The sequence below is a fragment of the Panthera uncia genome, chromosome D2 (genome assembly GCF_023721935.1).
Source record: "Panthera uncia isolate 11264 chromosome D2, Puncia_PCG_1.0, whole genome shotgun sequence".
NCBI classification, from domain to species: domain Eukaryota; kingdom Metazoa; phylum Chordata; class Mammalia; order Carnivora; family Felidae; genus Panthera; species Panthera uncia.
The window spans coordinates 16,757,549-16,779,652 of NC_064818.1; the positions used below are offsets into that span (position 1 = coordinate 16,757,549).

A 22,104-nucleotide genomic window follows, 5' to 3' on the forward strand; every position below is an offset into this window, starting at 1 on the left:
AATCCAAAGCAGGGCCCGAACTCACGAACCATGAGATCATGACCCGAGCCGAAGTCGGACGCTTGACCAACTAAGCCACCCAGGTGCCCCAAGATTTGGATTTTTTTTTTTAATGGATTATTTTGGGCTTTTCTCAAAACACATTTACTCTTAGAAAGATTTGAGAGCTGCGTTTGATTTTATTTGAGTGGGGTTCAACAGCCGAGCCACGGAGAACAATTGAAACATGTCCCCAAGTACAGTATTTATCCCCTCACACTATATTTGTTTTTATGGGTCGCTTATTCTTTTGTTCACTCGACAGATATTTACTGATTATGGGGAGATGGGTAGGAAATTCGAAAAATTTAGGTCTGAAAGGAACCTAAGAAAATGTTCTGCAGGCTTGTTAGGCAAGACCCAGAGAGTAATGAGAAGTGACTGAGGTTCCCGTGATCACCGGTGTTTGGCAGAACCTGAGCGCCTATCTTGGCCTTCCAATACATCACATCCTCCTGCATTCCAAACAGGATACGTTTCTATTTCAGTCCCTGTTCATGTAATCATCAGGAAAGTCAAACCGTTTTGCAGGCCAGCCTGGCACACGGCAGTTTCGGTACAGCCGTGGTCTATGGCAGGGTATGTGTCTGGAGGGTGGGTCCCAGAGCGGGCAGCCTGGGACCTGTGTCACTGCGCATTCTCTTCAGACAGTTTGTTTAACTGCACTAAGTTTCATTTCCTTGTCTTTGAATGGGGATAATCTTCGTACCTGCCTCACTGCACTCAAGGAGCAAATGAGTTAATACATGGAAATGTACAGAGTGCCATGCACGTCACCTATTACTCTTGTTGTTTTTCCCGCCAGCTGCTCCTGGCCCGCACCCCAAGGGTGTCTCTGGTCATCTGGTCATCTGATACACCTGAATGATATCCATTCTTATTATTCTGAATATGAGTTTGACCGTAATTTCTCTTTTCAAAGAAATTATGACAAAGACAGCCCTCTTCGTTTTGAAGAATGCCCCCAAAGCTCTTGTCTTGTTATGACATTCAGTGCTTTTGAAATTTGCCTTTTTCAGGTTAACTATAAGGATACTTAGTCTCTTTCTGCATTGAATGTTTTCACTGCTTTTAACTGGCAGGAAATTTAAGCTCTTCAGGACAAGAAAAGATTTAGTTGCTTGTCTCCTTGAACACCTGTTAGGGCCTAGAATCAGAGTGTTGCAGTAAAGCTTTATTTGCAAAGAAATGTGACCAAAATAGTATTGTTTTGAGCGAGGAATACAGTTTTTTGAGGGATATTTGGGGATTTAGGGAGTTAGGGCAAGTTTTAGAGATGAAATGTAATATAGAATATCAATAATGTATTCTAGTTTGGACAGGTGAAAAAATGGAGTCCAAATATTGCTGTGTTTTAGGAGGTTGTCATGGCTCTAATTTCAAAATACCGCTTACCTACACAATTTGACTGGAAACTATTCATCTTTAGTGTATATTTAGAGTAGTGTTTTGGCCCTATTTTGAATACAAGAAGTAGGAAAAAGACTGTTGCACTGCACTGTTGTGAATTGGCTACAATGAAGCATTCTGCTCATATGTATTAATTTGAGCCTCTGTTTTTGTTCTTACTGGGCAACTGGCAGTGAGTTCAGCACCACCACCGCCCCCCTGCCCCCCGCCCCGGAATTGAGACTTGTGCTGCTATTTGGGTGTTTCTCTTAACTTTCACCATAAAACCACATTGTCATGTTATGTGGGTTTTGTTGAGGCTTATTACTAGCTCTTTTGATGTATAGGTGGGAAACATCATAAAGGTTATTTGGTATTTGAAAGTGAACAATGGGCTTAGAAAAAGATAATTACTTCTGTAGGCAATGTTTTATAGATGGCTTTAATAATTTAAATCTAGAAAGCACCAGAAGACTGATAGCAAGTGGCGAGTGGTGGAAGGAATTCAATTACATCTTCTTAACTTCCAGGTTTTCTTTAACTGCTTCTAGCCCTTGGAGCTGCCTTTTAGGATTCAGCAAAGCATTTAGTCACCGATTCTGGTGTGAGATCCTTTGTTCTTTCTTTTAATATTTTTGTATTTTGTTTCATAGCTATTGCTTATGTGTTGATTGGCAGTGGTCTCTATGATGAAGCCATAAGACATTTTTCAACAATGCTTCAGGTAATTTCTCTTCTTAATTATGTAATTTCAAGCTTATAGTCACGACAGAAATACAGGCTTATGCGTAAAGCGCTACAAGAATACATTGACTTTAAGGTTATGTGAGAAAGTGAAAGAAATCAGCCCTGACTGAGCACTTTCTTGGCGCGGGCCTTGAAACACTGCTGTCATGTCATCTTTGCAGTTTTACTTTATTTTAAAGGAGGAAAATGAGATCAAAGGAGGTCAAGCAATTTGCTGAGAGTCTCCCCACCATCAGCTAGAAGAGATGGGACTCAAATGCAAGTTTAAAAGAAAAGAAAACCATTAGCTTCCGTTCACTTTGCTCTGTACCATGCCATCCCCCATAAGATACGGATGCTGGACATTCAGGTTCACTTTCTGTGCAGGAGGTGATCTGCATGGTTCCACTCGTGGGTTTGTTTCTCCCCTTGAAGTATAATTGTGAGACTCCTCAGTGGCCGCATTGAGCCTTCACTGATTGATGGCTGCATTAAAATCTGGTTAAGATAAAAGGCTTAAACAAACATGTGTAAGAGTTGCAGTGGAGACCCGTAAAATAGCCCAACGTTGTTAGCCTTACACCCTTATCTTTATTTAACGGTGTTCTTGTAGATGCTGACCATTGCCGATTGTCGATGTGCGTGTGTCCAGTAGAGTAGTGTAGTGAAGAAGCATGGTCTTTAGAGTTAAAGACTTATACCCATGTTCTAATCCCCTCTGCTGGTTGCTAGCAGGTTATTTAACCTCCTGGCATATGGGGATAATAACCATTACCTCCAAAAATATTCTTGTTAGGTTTAAATGACATATTCTGTAAAGTACTTAGGACTCAGTGCCTGGCACAGAGTAAGTGCTCAGTTCCTTTTAGCTACTCAAAGCAGCATTCTAGCATGTTCGTCTGTGCCAATACAGTGAGAACCAACAGATAATTTACAATCCAGCAGGTAAACTGAATTTTAGAATACTCATTTGGGAGTTTCTGCACCACTTTTGTTTTCTTTTTCGAATTGATTATATTGACAATCGTGCCTTCATCCTCGAAATCACAGAGATTCAAGCCGTCGTGTGTTTGAGTGCTCATATGGAATACCATTCTTCAGCAGAGTTTGAAGGATGAAGGGTAGATTACTAATGTTAAAAATCGCCTTTCTGTGAAGCCTTGCAATATTGGAAAATATAAGCGAGCACTTCACACAGTTAGCACTTGGCCCTGGTTTGAGAGGGAGGTTTTGGTACTTTTATAGAAGCAAATGTCAGTTAATCTCTGGTAACTGATAGCAGAAAACAGTGAGAGCTTTCAGACATATTATCAATTCATTCAACTTTTTGAAAACTACTTTTACCATTGTAGTTGAAGGCAGTATAAGAGTCATAAAGAAAAACTTTAACAAAAAATTTCCTAATTCTGCCACTGTACCGTTCATTGAAGTTGTTTTGCGTATGACCTTTCAAAGCGTGTATGCATTCGTGTTTTATAATCTGAATACACGTAATATTTCATATTACTTTTCACTGAATTTTATACTGTAAATGTTTTTCAGTAAGTCTCTGTAATCTTATGCTTCCGTTGGCTCTATGCTACTCCTCGTCTTATCTGTTTATTGTTTTAAAACGTATTTCTCTTGCCATTGCATTCAGAAAGTAGATCAAAATTTCTATATGTCCAGGCAAGGTCTTAATATACGGGTATTTGACATAGCATTTTTATCAGTCTGGGATACAATGGGCTGCTTTCAAGTGGGAAAGTTTTCTTTGAGCATGTGTGGTTTATACAGTTGGACTCCTTTTCTGGTGATGCAGGCTATTGATGGGGCAGGAACAGAGAATGGGGAACAGCAGAAATTCAAATACTATGGGCTCACAGAGGACAGACCCGGGTGACCGCTTAGAAACATTTTGATGTAGGAACAAGAATGCCTCTGGCTTTCCTGCTCGTGCTGTTCTTGGTGACTTCTGTCTTCTGTTCCTTTGTCTCGGTGCTTCCCAGCCTTATCCACATCAGGACACGTGTGGAAAAGCCTATTCGCACAACACACTGGAGTAGTAAACAAGAGCAAACGCAGAGGCATTTGGATAGAGCTCAGTGAAAATTTGTTACGATGTCTTCGTGTTCCATAACTACGAGAAACACAGGATATAAAGATTGGTTAAAAAATGCTAAAATTCTTTTCAAAAATTTTAATGAGAGGGGCACCTAGGTGGCTCAGTCGGCTGAGCATCTGACTTCAGCTCAGGTCATGATCTCACGGTCCGTGGGTTCGAGCCCCGCATCGGGCTCTGTGCTGACAGCCCAGAGCCTGGAGCCTGTTTCGGATTCTGTGTCTGGCCCTCCCCTGCTCACGCTGTGTGTGTCTCTCTCTCTCAAAAATACACAAACATTTAAAAATTTATTATTTTTTTAAATGAGAAACTCAGTCCTGCCTTTCAGGACAAAACTTTTCTGTGTCCAGGGTCCTGAAGAGCGGTTTGCTCACCACTGCTGCATGGATGCTGCCCTCTTGCCTTTCCCTGTCCATGTTAGGACTGGACTGAGTACCACTGCAGGACCATTTTTGTCAGTACGTGCCAGTGGGTGTTCACCTGTTCCCTGCAGGACCCTTTGCACGGGCAGAAACTCTGTAAGCCAGCACACGTCCTCTAGCAAACCTGCAGTGGTAACTGTTTGCACACAAGCGTTTCAGGGGTTTTGAGCTCCTGAACGCTTGACAAGACTTTTCGTTTGGATAGCCCGTGAGCTCCTCCAGTATCCAGCAGCAGAGTGTGGAACCTGATTCTTTTCACAGAAAGCTGAAAACAAATGGGACCATGAGGGCTTGGATTATATGAGATTTATCGTTTTTATAAGATCGTTTAATGTGCAATTTGGATCTGTGCATGTGGGCTACTTAAATTCCAGTGTGACCTTTTGATGTAAAGCTTTTAAACCTTTTTTTCTTAGCTGCACCATGAGGGGCAAACTTACAAGATGTTTCCACAGTTTCTGTTGCCGTGAGGTATTTGAGTAGTTCTCTAACTAGGGGGTACTTGGTACAGCTATAAAGGAAGGGAAAAAAAAACTCCTCAAGCATCCAGGTTTCTAACTGAGCATAATTTCAAAGCTTGATAGATCTATCAGACTGCACTGAAAATTCTTGGTTTAAAAGCTTGTGAATTAGTGCTGTCTCTGAGTGTCCTTCCGCATGTCCGTGCATCGAAGACCGTGTTTTTGAAAAGCAGAACCATTCCCTGTGCTTCTTTGGTCCCCAGGCGGGGCTCGGTAAGCTAAGTGCTACAGAAGTTTTATGAAGCCATTGGCCTTTGTTATTAATTGTGTGGGCTTGAGCTTATCTGCTTCGGGTGGAACTGAATCCATAAAAATGTTTCTTATTTCACACGAGCAGACAAAATAGGAAACATGCCTCTCTGTGTGATTTGTGAACATCCTTCATGTAATTATGTATGTGGGTCTGCAGCTCGGGCAAAACTCAGTCCTCATTACCTTGCTGTGCACTGACTTTTTTGACTTATTTGTCTTTGATCCAGTGACTTTTGAGTTTTAATCAGAAGGCCAGGCTTGGTAGTGGAAAAATAAATATTTGTAAAATTTAAAGCCACTCTATAAATGGTATAATGAGGATAGTAAATTAGACCTTTCTGAATTTAAGGAGATCGATGTCTTGGGACTTGAGACATCTAAGTGTACATGATTCCAGTAATGTAACTATCTTATTATACAATGATTGTGCATCCGCATAAAGTAAGTAATATTGGAAGATTGAAATCTTAGTTTTCATTGAAGTCATTTCAAATTCAGAACACTTAGGGGCACCTGGGTGGCTCTGTCTGTTGAGCATCCAACTTCGGTTCAGATGATGGTCTTGTGGTTCGTGAGTTCGAGCCCCACATCAGGCTCTCTCCTGTCAGCCTGTCAGTGCAGAGCCCGCTTCAGATCCTCTGTGTCCCTCTCTCTGCCCCTCTCCTGCTTGTACTCTCCTCAAAATAAATAAATATTTAAAAAAATAAAGTAAAATGCTGAACATTTGACAAAACGTAAATATTATTAGACTTGTAGACTCAAAAATCTTTTGAAAAATGGGTGTTCTGAGCCCAATTTGTTTTTAGAAGTAAACATTGGTTTTTATCTGAAAATATAATGCATTATGACATTCCTTAAAAATCTTTGACTTCTTGTTAACATCCAAAGCCCATGATAGACAAAATAATAAACTTGTATCAATCAAGAAAGGTAAGAAAATCTGCCCTTTAAATTTAGGACCTCTTAATACTAGATTGTAACTGAAATAACAACCACAATAATCCCTTACAGATTCACACACTATTTAGGTTTCTGTATTCAATTTACTTTTTTTTTTAGAATTACTTTTTTTTTTTTTTTTTTTACATGTGGCAAGAATTACTATCAAACTCCACTCACTGGACCAGAGACTCTCATGGTGTTAGGGAAAGACTTGCCCCTTATGTAGAACACTACTGACACTTGTGAGTTCGTTGGCCAGCCAGTGGCCTCTAGAATTTCTTTTTATTTTTTTTAAGTTTATTTATTTATTTTGAGAGAGAGTGAGCGCACAAGCGGTGGTGGGGGGTGGGAGGGAAGGGTGGTGCAGAGAGAAAGAGAGACAGAATCCCAAGCAGGCTCCACGCAGAGCCTGATGCGGGGCTCGAACTCATGAACTGTGAGATCATGACCTGAGCTGAGACCAAGGGTCAGATGTTTAACTGACTGTGCCACCCAGGTGCCCTAGAATTTCTTTTTAAACAGTATAGCAGGATGTATAATTACTGTTGTTGTTAAATAATAGATTTTGTTACTCGTCTTGATTGATACAACTTGTTATCTGTCACTGGCAGAACTGAAAGTCACTGCCACAAGCATCAGACCACGTGGGTGACCCAGAGGGAGGGCTGGGGAAGTGAGGCACGTGGGGCCACTGTAGGGTTCTCTGCCAGTGGCAGCCACATATAAAATCCTAAGGGCCAAAATAATGATGACCAAATTCAGGAAGTTGTCAGTGTTCAGATATTTGAACTGTTACAAACTGTTTAATGGCTATCTTTTAAAGGCTTGAAATCTTTTATTGCTATAAAATATTATAGCTGTGATCGCTGGTGGCCCACCTGGAGCCATTCCAATGGCACACGTGTCACCCTGCTTTGCCTTATGGAACTATGAATTGGCTTTTTTTCCAATCACGGTACCCCATTGTTTCTGGCCAGGTCATCTGCTTGCTCCCCCTATGAGAAGAGGAGGCCAGGCCAAGCTGACTTTGATCTGATAGTCTTTAATACTCATTAAAATCTTCTTGTCTGCCTAAAAAATGGCCAGTGATTGTTGTTAACTAACAACTGCTACATATTAAGACTCACGTGTCAGGCTAAGACTAAGTGTCACAAATCCCGACATGAGGATACATTCCCTTGAGGAGATTGTCACCGTGGGTGACAAATGTGCAGATGCAGTATAATGAGTAATAAGAGAATGACTTCAATTATATCCATTAAGAGGCTCCAACTCGACTGCATGCTTTCCCCTGATCCCTCCACACACCCCTACCCATAACTGAGAAGGAATCCCTAGTTGTGTGCCAGTGCCGCCCGGATCAATGGGTGGCACCCTCTTCACTGGCATACGTGAGTCCACCTGTTCCACACATCTGTGTGCTGCTGATTTCAGCACCAACTCTCTCTGGATAGCTCCCAAAGGACCTCTCCTGTCCCTCTGCTTCTCCTGCCTCTGGTCAAACCACAGCCAAGCCACTGTCACCTGCCAGATAACCGGTGCAGGCATGGTTGTCTGGCTTATCACCTCACACTCTCCACACACATGCACGCCATCCATACACGTACACTTTTGCACTTTAAAACACACACGTACTTTGCTGTTGTTTTTAGCTTAAAGATTAAAATCCTTAATAACGTCCCTGTCTACCTCTCCAAACTCATCTTGGAGCAGATGCTATACTTCCTGCTTGCCTTGGGGCCTTTGGCTCCCTCTGCCTGGACCAGCTACTCTGAGATGCCCTCACCTGTGACACATTTCATCCAAGGCACCTCTTCCTGGGGAAACCTTCCTAACCGTGTCTAGTCTTTATGCATTTGCTAACAGCACTATTTACTACTCTCGTTCTTACTGAACCCATGTAACTTTACATTTATGTTTGCGATTCTTTGGCTAAACTCCAAGAAGGCAAGAATCTTACCTTCTGTCTTTGTTTTTGGTGACTATGGTATTCCTCACACATGAAACCAGACATGGCTGAAAGCTGGCCCTAAGTATTTGTTGACCAAATGACTAATGTCTGTACGGTATACAGTAGGGACCAAGGCAAAGGAGCTTATTTATTTTCCAGGGGAGTCTGGAAGGAGTCAGGGGAGAGGTGGTGTTTGAGCTGAGGCGGTGGGTGAGTGTTCCTGGCAGAGGGACTAGCATGTGTAGCACGCTGAGCTTGGGAGAGTGTCTTGTATCTGGGGAGCTATGAAGTAGTACTCGTCTACAGAGTACGAATTATGAGTGGAAAGTGGAAGGAGATGAGACTGAACAAGGCAAGAAAATGACCGATATTTTCTACCAAAGCATTTAGATGTTATCTCATTGTTTTTCAAATTGTGAGTTGCTGCCTTTTAGTAGGGCCTGAAATTGATTGGCAAGTGAGGACAAACACCTTTTAAAAAAATGAAACACACTAGAATAGAAACTAGAAGACTGCATGTCAATAGGAAGACTAGGTTTGACTTAGTGCAACTCTCATTTCTAATGCGTGTATGTGTGTGCGCGTGCATGTCACGGACATAATGTATGTGTATCCTGGGTAACGACGTAAAAGGCATTTTACTATGAGTTAGAGCCACAGTATGTTTGAATGTGGCTGTTGTAGGTATATAGGGTGTATGGAGATGCCACTTCAGTAGAAGAACTATTTACGTGAACTTTTTTTTTTTTCTGATTTGCCCCTTATAACTTTTTTTTTTTTTCAGTTTTAGGAGAAAAGCTTCTTAGATCATATATTTTGAGACATTACACATCTGAGAGCAGGTGTTCCTCTCACTGGAGAATGTCCTCAGAGGGGAAGAGCCATGTGGGCTCACTGCCCCCTGCCCCAGCCTGTACTACTTTTTGTGGACTGTTCTGTCTCTTGGCAGGTGGTATTGCTATGGAAACACATGAAGTCAATCTTACCTTAATTCCTCATCAGGAAACTGTTTTCCCTGCTCTTCCTCTCCCTCCATGCCTGTATCCCTCTCCCCCCAAACTAGCCTCTCTGCCTTTTTTATTTTTATTTATTTTTTTATATTTGAGAGAGAGACAGAGAGTGCATAGGGGAGAGGCAGAGAGAGAGGGGGAGACACAGAATCCAAAGCAGGCTCCAGGCTCCGAGCTGTCAGCACAGAGCCCAACGCGGGGCTCGAACCCACGGAGCGTGAGATCATACCTGAGCCGAAGTCGGACGCTCAACCGACTGAGCCACCCAGGTGCCCCACTCTCTGCCTTTTTTATTTTCCAGCCAGGGAGGATATTTAAATGTTTCAAGTGTTATTATCTCTGGGTGGCAGGATTATGGGGTGCCCTTCTCCTTTGTGCTTTTCCTCATTTTCTAGATTTTGCTGTAGTTTATAACAAGTATTCCAACTATTTATTTGAATAAAATGTTTTGTTTATAATAAACATGTCGATATTCTATAACGCATATTACTTAAAACATCTTTTTCCGACTATAAATGTATACATGTTTGTCTTGAACAAGGAAAAGGGATAGTAGTAAGTAGAGTGGGAACATAGCTCGTAATCCCACTCCCAAGAGAAAATTGCTGTTAGCATTTTGGAGCATTCTTTTCTGTGCACGTATGGACCCACACAAATCATTTATAAGTACTGTTTATAAAAGGAAGTGGCATTCCCCTGCAGTGCTATAACTTGGACTTTTTTCCCATGTAATGCATAGCATGGAGCCCTTCATGCCAGTCACATATAAGTTATAAATCCCAACTCCAAACAGAACCGTCTGGAGCCAGGGAAGTGGTTTAAGTGAGCAAAGTGGACTGCTGTGACGTAGAGGTGATGGGTGGGCTTCCGGGAAACTGATGAGTACACACCCCTCATCTAAGGAAGCCGCCAGTACTTAGCTCTAGTTTTTTTTTTTTTTCATGAGAGAATGCAAAAAATATGGGCTTATCTTTGCTGCATGTTTTGATTTTTCAAGTGAAGCTAGAGATCTTTCACTGTTTACTTGAATTTTTCCCATTTTTATACACCGTGAGCCAGTCTGCCGGCTGGGTTGAGGCCACTGATGCACCAGTTTGCTGCTTGATACGGGTGTACCTGATTCTGTTTCAAGTAGTCTTTTTTGTTTTCCAATATATGGAATCTTCTCGTTTATTTTTTCTCATTATTGTTGGAGTTGCTGTGTCTTTTTCTGCAATGCGGGCAGACAACCTATCTCACATTTGAAACCGAATGATAGACTAGTCTACAAAGTGCCTCATCTGGTACAGTTCTGTTCAATTCTTTTTTCAACGTTTTTTATTTATTTTTGGGACAGAGAGAGACAGAGCATGAACGGGGGAGGGGCAGAGAGAGAGGGAGACACAGAATCGGAAACAGGCTCCAGGCTCCGAGCCATCAGCCCAGAGCCCGACGCGGGGCTCGAACTCACGGACCGCGAGATCGTGACCTGGCTGAAGTCGGACGCTTAACCGACTGCGCCACCCAGGCGCCCCCAGTTCTGTTCAATTCTTTAGCAGCATCAAGAGTTTCACCCCGGACGATATAGCCAGAAGCTCTATCTTCTTTCTTAAATGCAGAGGAAGGATTCCGAGAAGAGGTAGAAATTGCAGAGGCTAAATGTAGAAGAGAGACATTTCCCTCAGGAAGTGGGATGCTTCATACCACTGACCTGTTTGTGGGGACCTGGTGGCGAGGCAGAGGACCCTGTCCTTGGGCCTGAGGAGGGTTTCATCTAGTCCATCAGGGGGCAGCTTGCAGAAAGGGTCTGATTCCTATTCTGACATACAGCATAAAGGACTGCATTCACCCCAACCGATTGTGGAGTGGACTCGTTTCTTGTTGCTCGATGGAGTTGGCACTGGGAGGTTCTTCCCTTTTCAGATGATTTCATGACTGTGCGAGGGGACAAACTGGGAAGAAGCATTGCCCAGTGCTTCGCGCCTAACCGTTTATTTCCCCAGGCCTCCGTTTCCCCACCCAGAGCACACGATCGCGGACGCTGCGGGTCATAGGGTTGTTGAGAGGATGTTTTAAAGGAGATGACCGTGTGACAGAAACTAGCACAGGGCTCGTTAATGTTGGTTCTCTTTATTATTTTTTTTTAACGCAAAGAACCTTCATCACGTGTCTCATTCAAATGAGCCCCAAGCACACTGACTCTTCTGGTTGGGGACCGCGTGTGGACGTATGTGTGGCAGTAGCATAAACTAGAGCTTGTTGCTTGCGGCGTTCACGCGCTTTACGCAGAAACTGATTTGTTTTGTTTTGTTTTGTTTATAGTTTTTGACGTGTTTCTGTTTTGGTCTGACTAGGAGGAGCCTGATCTGGTTAGTGCAATTTATGGCCGAGGGATAGCCTATGGAAAGAAGGGATTACATGTGAGTATGGAATAGCTCCTCTTGCCATAGTGCCTAACATGACCTGACCTGGACCAGGGTTCCGACAGAACCGCTCCCTGTTGATTGAGTGCCGACGGACACATAGTGGGGGCACGCCAGTTCCCGCCTGAGAACGTGGCTTTAGAGAATGTACTCAACATCACATGGCCAGGAAGGTGGGAGCGGGGGACTGGGGATCTCTACCCACGGCTCCTGGGGGTCCGTCTTGCCATGTGCTCTAAAAGGACAGCCTTGCCAGCCTAAATTGTACTTCATGATGAGCTGGACATAGAGCAAGGAAAGTATGAGACCTTAACTGAATTCCCAAGAAATATTCATTGGTAGAAGTGGAGTCTAGGGATGCATCGTGCAGGAGGACTTAGAATCTGAGTTTCTTTCACAATTTTTAAAGGTTGGATAAAAGACCAAAAGGGTTTGTTTGTTTTTTTTTTTTGATAAAGATTATTTTTATTTGTTATCATGTATTATACTCTCCCCCAGATAAGTATATCGTTTTCACCTTCTTCCCCTTATTTCTCTGGGGAATGCAGAAGGGGGGTTATAATAGACATATCTTACGCAACAAAGGCACCATGGTTTAAACATGAAGATTTTCCTGAGACTATATGGTAAATAAGGAAATAGTTTAAGATTCAGATCTTTGTATTTTCAGTTAGAATATTATACACAAACTATTCTGTTGTCCTATTGTATATTAGAAATACTCAAATTAATGATGATTGAAGGAGAAGCATCACTTTTGTCTTTGCCAATTTAAAAAATTGTACGAATCAGGTGCTGGCCTATTGGTGAAATTTTATATAATATTTGTATACTTCTGAGACATAGAGGACTGAGAACGAACTCAGATCTGGGAATGACAGAGGTGTTTAGGAAGGAAGCAGTGTTACATTCAGAGCATCAATAAATGACAGAAGTTGTCAGCGATGAGCTTCTTCCCAATTCTCCTCTCTTTTAATTTTATATCTCGACATGAAATTTCCTTGTATCTTTAATGCATTTTTAATGTAAAAGTGACATGCTCATATTTCTAATATAAAAATAACATGCAAATTTTAAAGACAACTTACCTGGACTTCCTAAGGCGTAGGTATGGAGGCTTAGGGGTTTTGACGGACACTGACTCGGTCCCTTTGTACCCCCATGTTGTCACTGGTCAGCATCATTTTGCATGCTGCTATCCATCCACATACTCATCCATTGAAATTCATTGATTCAGTGTTTAAATAGGTTCAATTTAGAAAATAACCTACCATCAGTGGAACTTGTGATATGTAGCCAGGTCTAATGGGCTACTGATGGGTAGGTAGACTTGAGTGAGTTAAATAATCATAACTGAATTTAAACCAGCAGCTCTTTATCTAGAAGCTAAGTTCATATTTACTTCTAAGTAAGTAGTTATATCTTTACTAAATTTTTAGTTTTTTCAGAAAAACTATTGAACCTGATTTTGAGTAACAGTGTATCTCATACTAAGCTAATGCCTTTTCAAGGACATTAAGAATGCTGAACTTGCTCTGTTCGAATTGAGCCGAGTAATTACCTTGGAACCAGATCGTCCAGAGGTATTTGAACAGCGAGCAGAAGTGAGTGCGGTTTTCTTTTTCCCTCTGTCGTTATTGGATTAGTTGAATCTCAGATTTTTTTTCCTATTATTTTATGACTTATACATTTTAAAGCTCCCTTATCTATTGCATTTTCCTCCATAGGTACTTTATGCCTTTAAACGTGGTTGAAATTACTAGAAAATTATGGACTGACTGAGAGATACTCCTGATTTAACATTTAATAGTAATATTTAGTATTAAAATATGTGGTTATAACATGTACTATTACTGTCAGTGTTCATGTTTACTCTATCTATGACATACTTTAGTCAAACAGTATGACAGTTTGGTCAGAATGAAATTTATAACCATTACAAGTGCGTGCGTGCGTGTGTGTGTGTGTGTGTATACGCTTATGTACAATTCTTGGGAGATGTACTTACCTACATAGAGACATAGAGCAGGTAAGGGTGACCAAAACCAGACCTTGAAGGAACTTAGGACTTGAAGTGGAGACAGAAATAACTTGGTGAAAATACCAGGTAGTATTTGTGATGGGAGACGGGAAGAGGAAATGCTTCTTCGGGAACAGAGAGACGTGGTGTGTCAGAGCTTGGGGGAGGCTGGCAGGGGCAGGGTGGGGGTGTGTCTGCCGAGGCCTCACTGAACAGATGATGCTAGAGCCAATCAGAGCCCACATCTTGGGGGACAAGGTGGAAAAAGGGTATTCAGATCAGAAAAAGGAGCGTGTGGTGAGGCATTCCTTTTAATAAAACGTGTTCCTCTTACCATTTGCATAATATAATTATAAACTACCCAGATTTCATTTTACCGCTCATTTAACCATATCAAATGCTTTAGAATTTGTTAATATGTTCACACTGGCTAAAACTTAACTTTTAGTCATCTGACATAATGGGATTTCATAGTTGAACTAAAGGAAAAATGACTTGTTTCCTCTTATGGGGGAGAAAACTTAGAAGTAAAGAAAACACTAAATGTGTTAGTAATTTAACAACTGTATTTGCGATGTTTGTATTCTCAAAATTACAGTGTCTAAAGTTATAGTTCAGTCTCACAAAGTGAATTTTATGTCTTATTGGGAATTTGGGTTTCTGAATAAAATTCTTTCTCAGTTAATGATATAATTCCTTATCTCTTGTCTATTTTGGATTGTAACCGTAAGGGTTAAGGGACTGTAATTTGTTCGTTACTGCACGAGAGCCTTGTTGGTATTTAGGGTGAGATTTGGTGATATCTGCTCTGGGGAGGGGTGCTGATGCTCTTTCCCTCCATTACTCTGATGTCATGTTAAAATGTTACGGTAAAGCATGAATTCATTAAGTGTGCATAGAAAGAAGACTTGTTCAGCAGCTTCAGAAGTTTCTCAAAAGCTACTCAAAAAGCTTCTCATATCTACTCAAAAGCTAGTCATGTACCCAAAAGTGATATTGGTAATCCAAAAAGTAATTTTCAATGATCTTCAATATATATAGTGATATTCCTCTTTCCTGGCATCATTGGGAACGATATCTCTACAAAGTGGTTTTTCTAGCTAAATTACAGCTTACCGTTTACATACGTCTGAAATTATTTGATGAGAAATCTTTCTCTTTCATCCTTGCTGCGATAGTCTGTGTTTAATGAACATCATTCAACCTTTTTTTAGTTACTTAGGTCATTATTATGAATGTTGATTATTGTGCTGAGGTGTGGTGATTCAGTTACATACATAGGGGTTATGAACTAGGTAGGGATGTTCTTTCTCCCAAAATCTAACCCCAGACTGCTAGGCTTTTTGAATTCTCAGGTGTATATTCCGTAATTTCTTTCTTTCCTGTTTCTGAGCTTCCATTCTTGCCACTGGTGATGTGCCTGCCAGAATCCTCTCTCTTTTGCTGGTTTTCGGTTCCTACAGAGTAGGAAACCACGTAGTAGAACCTGATGGAAATGACCTATATTCTAAGAGCAAAATTAACCCGAATTTCAGGACATTTGCTCAGGATGAAATGCTTGAGCTTGATTGCATGAGTCCTGATAACCCATTTTGGATTTTCTCACGTCCTCTTGGTGTAGTTTTGCATTCTCACCTGTCTTCTGTGTTGTCATTGTCACCTGCACACAGCTGACTGCTGCATCACCAGGGTTTCCCAAACAAGCCTGCGGACCTTTGTTCTTCCGCCGTGCAGATCTTGACCGATGAGCTGAGAGCTAACACAAAGGGACTCCCAAAACACCTGGAGTCTTAGATTGTCAGTCAGCCCTTAGTGCCACAGAGGTCATAGCTAAAGACCATGAAGGACTCTAATCTGTGTCTGTCAGTTTCTCTGCTCTTAATGGCTCAAAGTCATCCTTCAGATGAACTTTGAAATGCTAAATTTTGTTTTGAAAGATAAGGATAGGTTGAGAAAAAAAGGGTCACATTTCAAGAAAAGCGACATCTGTTGTGACCCAGACCACGAAACCGTGACAAAGCCATTGCTGTAGTTCTAGTTCGTCAGCCTCCCCGTCTGCGGGACAAAGATCGGCAGCCCCTCGGCCTGTTGACTTTGAACGTCACTGCATAGTATGTGGGGTCAAGGATTCTTGCTGCCGGGAAAGTAATCTTGTGAGTGGGGTGTGGTGAGGTGGAATTGAAAAGTCAAGAACGTTGGCAGTTTGGGGGTTTGTCACTGGAAGATTTCTCCGCTAATGACATGTTTGGGTTTATAGATTCTGTCCCCTCTGGGACGAATTAATGAAGCGGTGAATGATCTCACCAAAGCTATTCAGCTGCAGCCCTCAGCACGGCTGTACAGACACCGGGGGACCCTGTACTTCATATCAGAGGTGAGTTATTTTTGCCTTGAAATGTTTCTTTTGTGATAATAGAGACTTCGCTTTTCTGTTCACTTCAGAAAGCTGCTCTTTGATAGATGTGGGTTCGGGGCTGCATAATAATATGCTTGTGACACAAGACAGTCATAAAAGCCCTTTCTTTAGCTGAAATTGAACCCAGCGGAGAAACGTTAAGTACCAAGAGTACATTGTCTTGTTTGAACTGTCAGCAGTGACTAATTCTAGACTCGGGGAAAAAGAAAGAGAAAATGAAGAGATTTGGTTCATTGACTGTACTTCAGCCTTTTTTGCACATGTCAGCACAGGGAAACAGGTGCACATGTTACCGACGTGATTGTGAAACTGAAAGGCACAGTTGGAATTTCCTCGGGGAGCAAGAGCCATAACTGGAACCAACGTGGCTTCTCAGACCGTAGCTTGCCGGTGGCAGTGACCCAGATCTGGCAAGATTATCTTTTATCATCATGGTGGTATCTCTGATTGCCGCCATTATTTGCGTGGGTTTACGTAACTTCAGGAACAATTTTCTATTGCAAGAGAAAATGGGTATGAAAACAATCTCAGCATAACACACGTTAAGGTTGACCTATGGCACGATCATTTTAGAAGTGTTCAGTGTAGTAACATGCTAGGACCAGAAAATAATTTGTTAAGTTTCTCTGACAGATTATGACTTTAATACTGTTTTTATAAATAATCTTTTTTTTAATGTTTATTTATTTTTGAGAGAGAGAGAGAGAGAGACAGAGCATGAGCAGGGGAGGGGCAGGGGCAGAGAGACCATAAATAATCTTTTTGTAGTTGAGACAGCGTATTTAAATTAAACCTTTGCAGGATTTTCCCCATCACTTTCTTAAGAAAACCCACTGTTTCAATGAATAGGATAAGCATTCAGCTGATATTTATGGTCATGAAATGTTCCCTTTAAAGCCGAAGAGGGCATAGAATGAAATGGGATTTTTTTTTCCCTCTACCAATCAAAAGTAGGAAATGTCTAAATATCTAATGAATGCTACTCTCTTTTTTTCCCTTGCTCTCCTTTCTGTAGGACTATGCGACCGCCCACGAAGATTTTCAGCAGTCCCTAGAGCTGAACAAAAACCAGCCTATAGCTATGCTATACAAAGGTCTAACTTTCTTTCACAGAGGACTTTTGAAGGTGAAAGTATTACACAATATGTGCACCATATAATGATTCTGCTTTTCTCTCGAGGGTGGGAAGACTTTAATGGGATTCCACTTGGCCTGTTTGCAAATGGCATCTCACGTGTCCACCTAATTGGTTTATTTTAGGAAGGAGTTTGAGTCAGTGTATTTATTGAGCTCCTACTGTCTGGTGCAGACGGGAAAAGGATAAATAGGGAGAAAGAATTCTTTGCACTTTATGCTTAGGAAGGATACAGTTCACCAAGTTCCCCTCTCCCCCCCACCCCCCCGACGTATAATTTATCATATGGTAAATACACGAAAAAAAGTAGTGTAAACAAAGCGCTTTGGAAACAGGGATAGGAAGGATTCACTTAAGCTGCGGGGTTAGAGAAGGTTCCAGAGAGCAAGTGGACGTTGTCCTCGGCCTTGCAGGCGGAGTGGATTGGGGACAGCCAGCTACTTCAGGCAGAGAGAAAGCATGAGTGCTGGCATAGAACATGGAGGTACGGCCAGTTTGCGGCGTAGCAAGGAGATTTGAGTGGAAGGGAGTTGAGCTGTCAGGTCGGCAAAGTGTCTAGAGTGCTATGCTGAGCATCTTGATTTTAATTTGTAGGCCCAGAGAGCTGTAAAATCTAGCTTTGGGGGAAAGGATGTCATTGAGACCCAATCTGCTATTTAGGATGTGGATTCTGACAACCCAGTGGCTGGGGGGCTTAGGGGCAGAGGACCACGGGGAGACACGGGTAGCTGGAGACCTGATCGGACTCCTGGGGGCTCCAAGAGTGGGTCTGGAGACATTACTACAACGAGCACATTGCTGCTGCCGCCTGGAGATTGCTGTTGGGGGCATGGAGTTGAAGGAAATAGAAAAGGTGTCGTCCAAGCCGATTGATGTGTGGAGAGGCAGTGTCACCTCTGGCCTGGCCCTGCCTCCTGTCCTTGGCCTGGCACTCTCTGGGCGTGTTGAGGACCTATGGTGCAAGAGCCTTATCTTGGGGCAGAGACCTGGCTGGGAGTCGGGAGGGGAGCTCTGGTCTCTCACCGTGGCCTCCTTGGCGCCCACAGCCGGCACAGGGTCAGAGCTCTGGTGCAGGACCCACCCGAGCCGTCCGTTTGAAGACAGGCTGGCCTAAGAGTCAGCCTGGGTAGGTGAAAAACGCTTAATGCTGTCTGGCAGGTCAAGAGAGCCTGCAAAAGAGAAGGTTGTTCTTTACCTTAACTTTGAAAGCTGTGACGAATCTCAGGAGCACGTGGCAGGAAAGAGTGCTCTGGCAGAAAGAACGTGCATTTTATTACGGAATGTGGTTCCGAGGATCACGCCCACACTCTTGGGGGGTAGGCACAGTTGACCTTTAAAAAGGCCACATGTTGTAAACCCTCAGCATCATGGGCGGTGCCTGTCACATAGTAGGTGCTCAATAAGTACTAGTGGACTGAATGAATTTCAAGGACAGAGCGTTGGGTTTGGAGTTGGAAGGCCGTGGCTGGAGCTCCCGCTCTGAACCCTGTGAACTGTCCCACTGGACAAGCTGCTTAAACCTTTTTCAGCCGCTCCTTCCCTTATCTGTCATGTAGAGATGATTCTGCCGTCTGCCTCTTGAAGGGGTTCAATAAAACAATGTGTGTGAAAGGTACTTTAAGAGCTATGAGCACGAATCAGGTATTAGTTATTATAGATCGTGTTACATGTGAACATTTAATTTCATCTAAGTGTCATAGACCTTAAAAAAATAACTCCCATCCACAAACTACCAAACCAGAGGGAACCGGGGAGATTTTCTTTCGTCTGCCTCCCGTCCTTCCTGCCGGGGTGTGGTGGGTGGTCCTCACAGACCTCCCGTCTCCCCCCACCCCCCAGGACTCAGGCCAGCAGCCCTGGGTGTAGAGAGCAGTTATTTAAAATGTGCTTTGAGCAGCTGCCAGATGGGCGTTTCCAGTTTTATTTTGCATCTGCCTCTCACCTTCTCTCAGTTACCTTAAATTTAAAAAAAACCTCACGGTCACAACACCAGATGCAAAGTCTGTCCCTCGAGTAGCAACCTCGCCGAACTACGTGGTGCTTTCTCCTCTTCGGTGTGCTCGTAAACCCAGCATGAACGTGTGTAATGGATGGGAACCTTTCCTTTGCATTTTTATAGATCTGCTGTCCGAGGAGGTCAGAGTGTTGACGTATTGTCTCACTCGTCCCAACGGCATCCCCACGAAGTACATAGAAGGGGCAGAGGGTGTCCCAGTTACACAGAGTGGAAAACTAGCGGTGACACCTCTTCCTTAAACTAATGAACTTAGTGTAGATATCTTTAGGTCTCTTGTTAACTGTAGAGACAACGTGTTAAACGGACCCATGAATTGGCGCTGTCTTTATATCCTGAAGCTGGTCTGCCCAGGTCAGCGGCAATTCAGAAATGAATTACGGGGGTGGTTTGCTTCTTTACTTAATGAGGTAATACATGGGAAATTCTGCAGGCGATATGACCAGACAGATTTTGCAGCCGTCCAGCTTGGTAGATCTGTCAGCCATTTTGGATTTCTCTGGGGAAAACACAGCAAACGCTTGTCTCATATTTGTGTCGCAAGGATATTTCAAATATGGTACACTCCGAGCGCATGTTTTTTTTATCAGCCTTCGCTTCGAGAGGTCCCTGCAACTGTTGTCTTCGTTGTAACGAAGCAGGAAGGCCGGAGTGATGGCCACCCACCACTGGTGAGGGAGGAAGATGGCGGCCCAGGTGGGGTGATGCCCGCCCGCGCTGCGCAAACAAACTCCGAGCCGGTTCGTGTGCTTGGAGACTGATTCATTTCGAACGTAGTTTCTTTGTTCCGAGTGGCTTCAAATCTTGATTCTGCTATGTCCCCTCTTTGGCAGAATGAGGTAGAGAGCTGTGCAGTGATTAGACAGGAACCCCGAAACCAAAGACTCTTAAAAGCTGAAGAGAAATCAGACTTTGAAGAACTGTGGCGTCCCAGCGTGCTGTAAGTGCAGTGGGCAGCAGATGTCGCCCGGGCATCTCCCCCAGACGTCCACAAGCACCCCAGACTTCCCACGCCCCAGCTGGACTCATCACCTCCTCCCACCCCTGCCTTGCAGCCGGCCCCCCTACTTCCTCATGTTGGCTAACGCTCTCGCCTTTCACCCGGGCTCTTCAGCTCCTAAGCTTCCTGCCCTCCCTTCTCCCTCACCACCCCCTACCCACGGCCACTGGATTCTTAGTTTGCCTTTCAGGATATCTCCTGAGTGTGACCCTTCTTTTCTGTCCTCAGAGACACCGTCTCAGTTTGAGCTTTCTTTATCTCTTGCCTGGGCTCCTGCAGTCACCTCCTCACTGGGCTTCGTCCCCTCCCCTGTCCCGCCCGCCTGCTCTGTTGTGGCCAGTGGCAGTCATCTCTAGAGTCAGTTTTGTGAGGCCGCACACCTACTCAGCCCCCAGTCCTCATTGCTGGCAGGGTGACGCCCCCACTGCAGAGCACGCCAGAGGCCCTTCCCCTCTGGCCCCGGCTCGCCGCAGGGCCTGGCCCCCTGTCTCTTCCTTCCCTCCACTCCCACCCAGGCACCCGCACTCTTGCCGTCCTGCCTCCCCCACCGCTGCGCACCCCCACCCCCCCGTCCAAGATGCCCTCTTTCTCTGCCACCCTCCTTCTCATTCTCCCAGACCCAGCTCAGTTGTCACTTGCCCTCCTGGTGAAGCCTGTCCCGGTGTCCCAGGCTCAGTTAGGTGTTCCTTCCTCTTTATTCCCAGAGACTCTTACTTGTATCTCTCTTGTAGCTCTTAGTTTATATTCTAATAACCTGGTTAAGTAATTGGCTTTCTAACTAGACTGAGTTCTTCGAGGACAGAGAGAGTGATTTGCTCGGCTTTGTGTCCCCTGTGCCTCACCCTGCCCCCGGCACATAGTAGGCGCTCAATACATGTTTGTTGAATTGAAAACGTAGTTGTAAAAAAACTCAGAGGATCTAGACTGTGCCAGGGCCAGAAGCCTAATGAAGAGTAGTCTTTCACATTTAAGTGTTAACATTTATCTGTTCTCATCCTTCCGCTGAACAGTACAGTCAGTGGGACTCCTTAATGAGTAGGTTGTTGTCCCCGTTGTCACCTGAGGAAGGTTTGAAAGCCCGCCCCTCCTACCCTGCTGCCTCCTACAGAGAAAATCAAGAAGCAGGGAATGAATGATTTTTTTTAGAAAAGAATTAGGATTATGTGCCTACCAGATCACTAAATATTTATTGAGTGCCTACCATGTGCAAGGCATTTGACATGTTAGTAGTTTTTGTGCTATGAATTATCTAATCAGGTGTGAAATACACAGAAGTTTTAAAGTCTTTCTCTTGAAAGCCTTCAGAGATCCTTTGTAGCCATTAACTTAAGTAAGACACATCTTTTCCTTGGGAAATGTGTGAAATGTCTTCATCACTTTTTATCACAGTAAATAATCAAGTCATAATGGAGAGCACCCTGAATACAGTGTAAGCCCAGGATGTTTACTGGGAAGCAGACTGGTGCATTGTAGTAACAGTTTCCAGAGGATTCCACAGCGGCCAGGTGCACTGTGCGTTCCCGGCAGGCTGCTCCCTAGAGCGTAACACCCGTGCCGCCTTCTCACTCCGTCAGCCACAGACCCGGAGTGGTGCTGGCAGAAAACTAGGTCCCCCAGACGCCCCCACCTCAAGGTCTCTGTTGTGTTTTACTGTATCTTTTTCCTATAGATCATGAGAATCATTCACAGAGTCCATCTAGGAGCCTTGGTGCCTTTTGTCTTTTTTTAATGAACAATCTCACTTTGGGCTTGCTTTTTTGTCTC

At 43.5% G+C, this 22,104-nt stretch overlaps 1 protein-coding gene and 1 pseudogene across 6 annotated transcripts in view; one reads left to right on the forward strand and one right to left on the reverse strand.

Moving 5' to 3' along the window:
- TTC13 (tetratricopeptide repeat domain 13) overlaps positions 1-22,104 on the forward strand; it is an 83,567-nt gene that overhangs the window by 24,233 nt on the left and 37,230 nt on the right. For 4 of the 6 annotated variants that reach the window (XM_049645037.1, XM_049645036.1, XM_049645041.1 and 1 more), the window contains exons 4-8: positions 2,082-2,152; positions 11,687-11,752; positions 13,267-13,359; positions 16,033-16,149; positions 17,207-17,317. In XM_049645037.1, coding sequence (XP_049500994.1) covers positions 2,082-2,152; positions 11,687-11,752; positions 13,267-13,359; positions 16,033-16,149; positions 17,207-17,317 — 458 coding nt within the window. The remainder of the gene's footprint in view (positions 1-2,081; positions 2,153-11,686; positions 11,753-13,266; positions 13,360-16,032; positions 16,150-17,206; positions 17,318-22,104) is intronic. The other 2 variants (XM_049645038.1, XM_049645040.1) reach the window with 1 other exon arrangement.
- On the reverse strand, positions 6,535-6,674 carry LOC125933574 (uncharacterized; annotated as a pseudogene).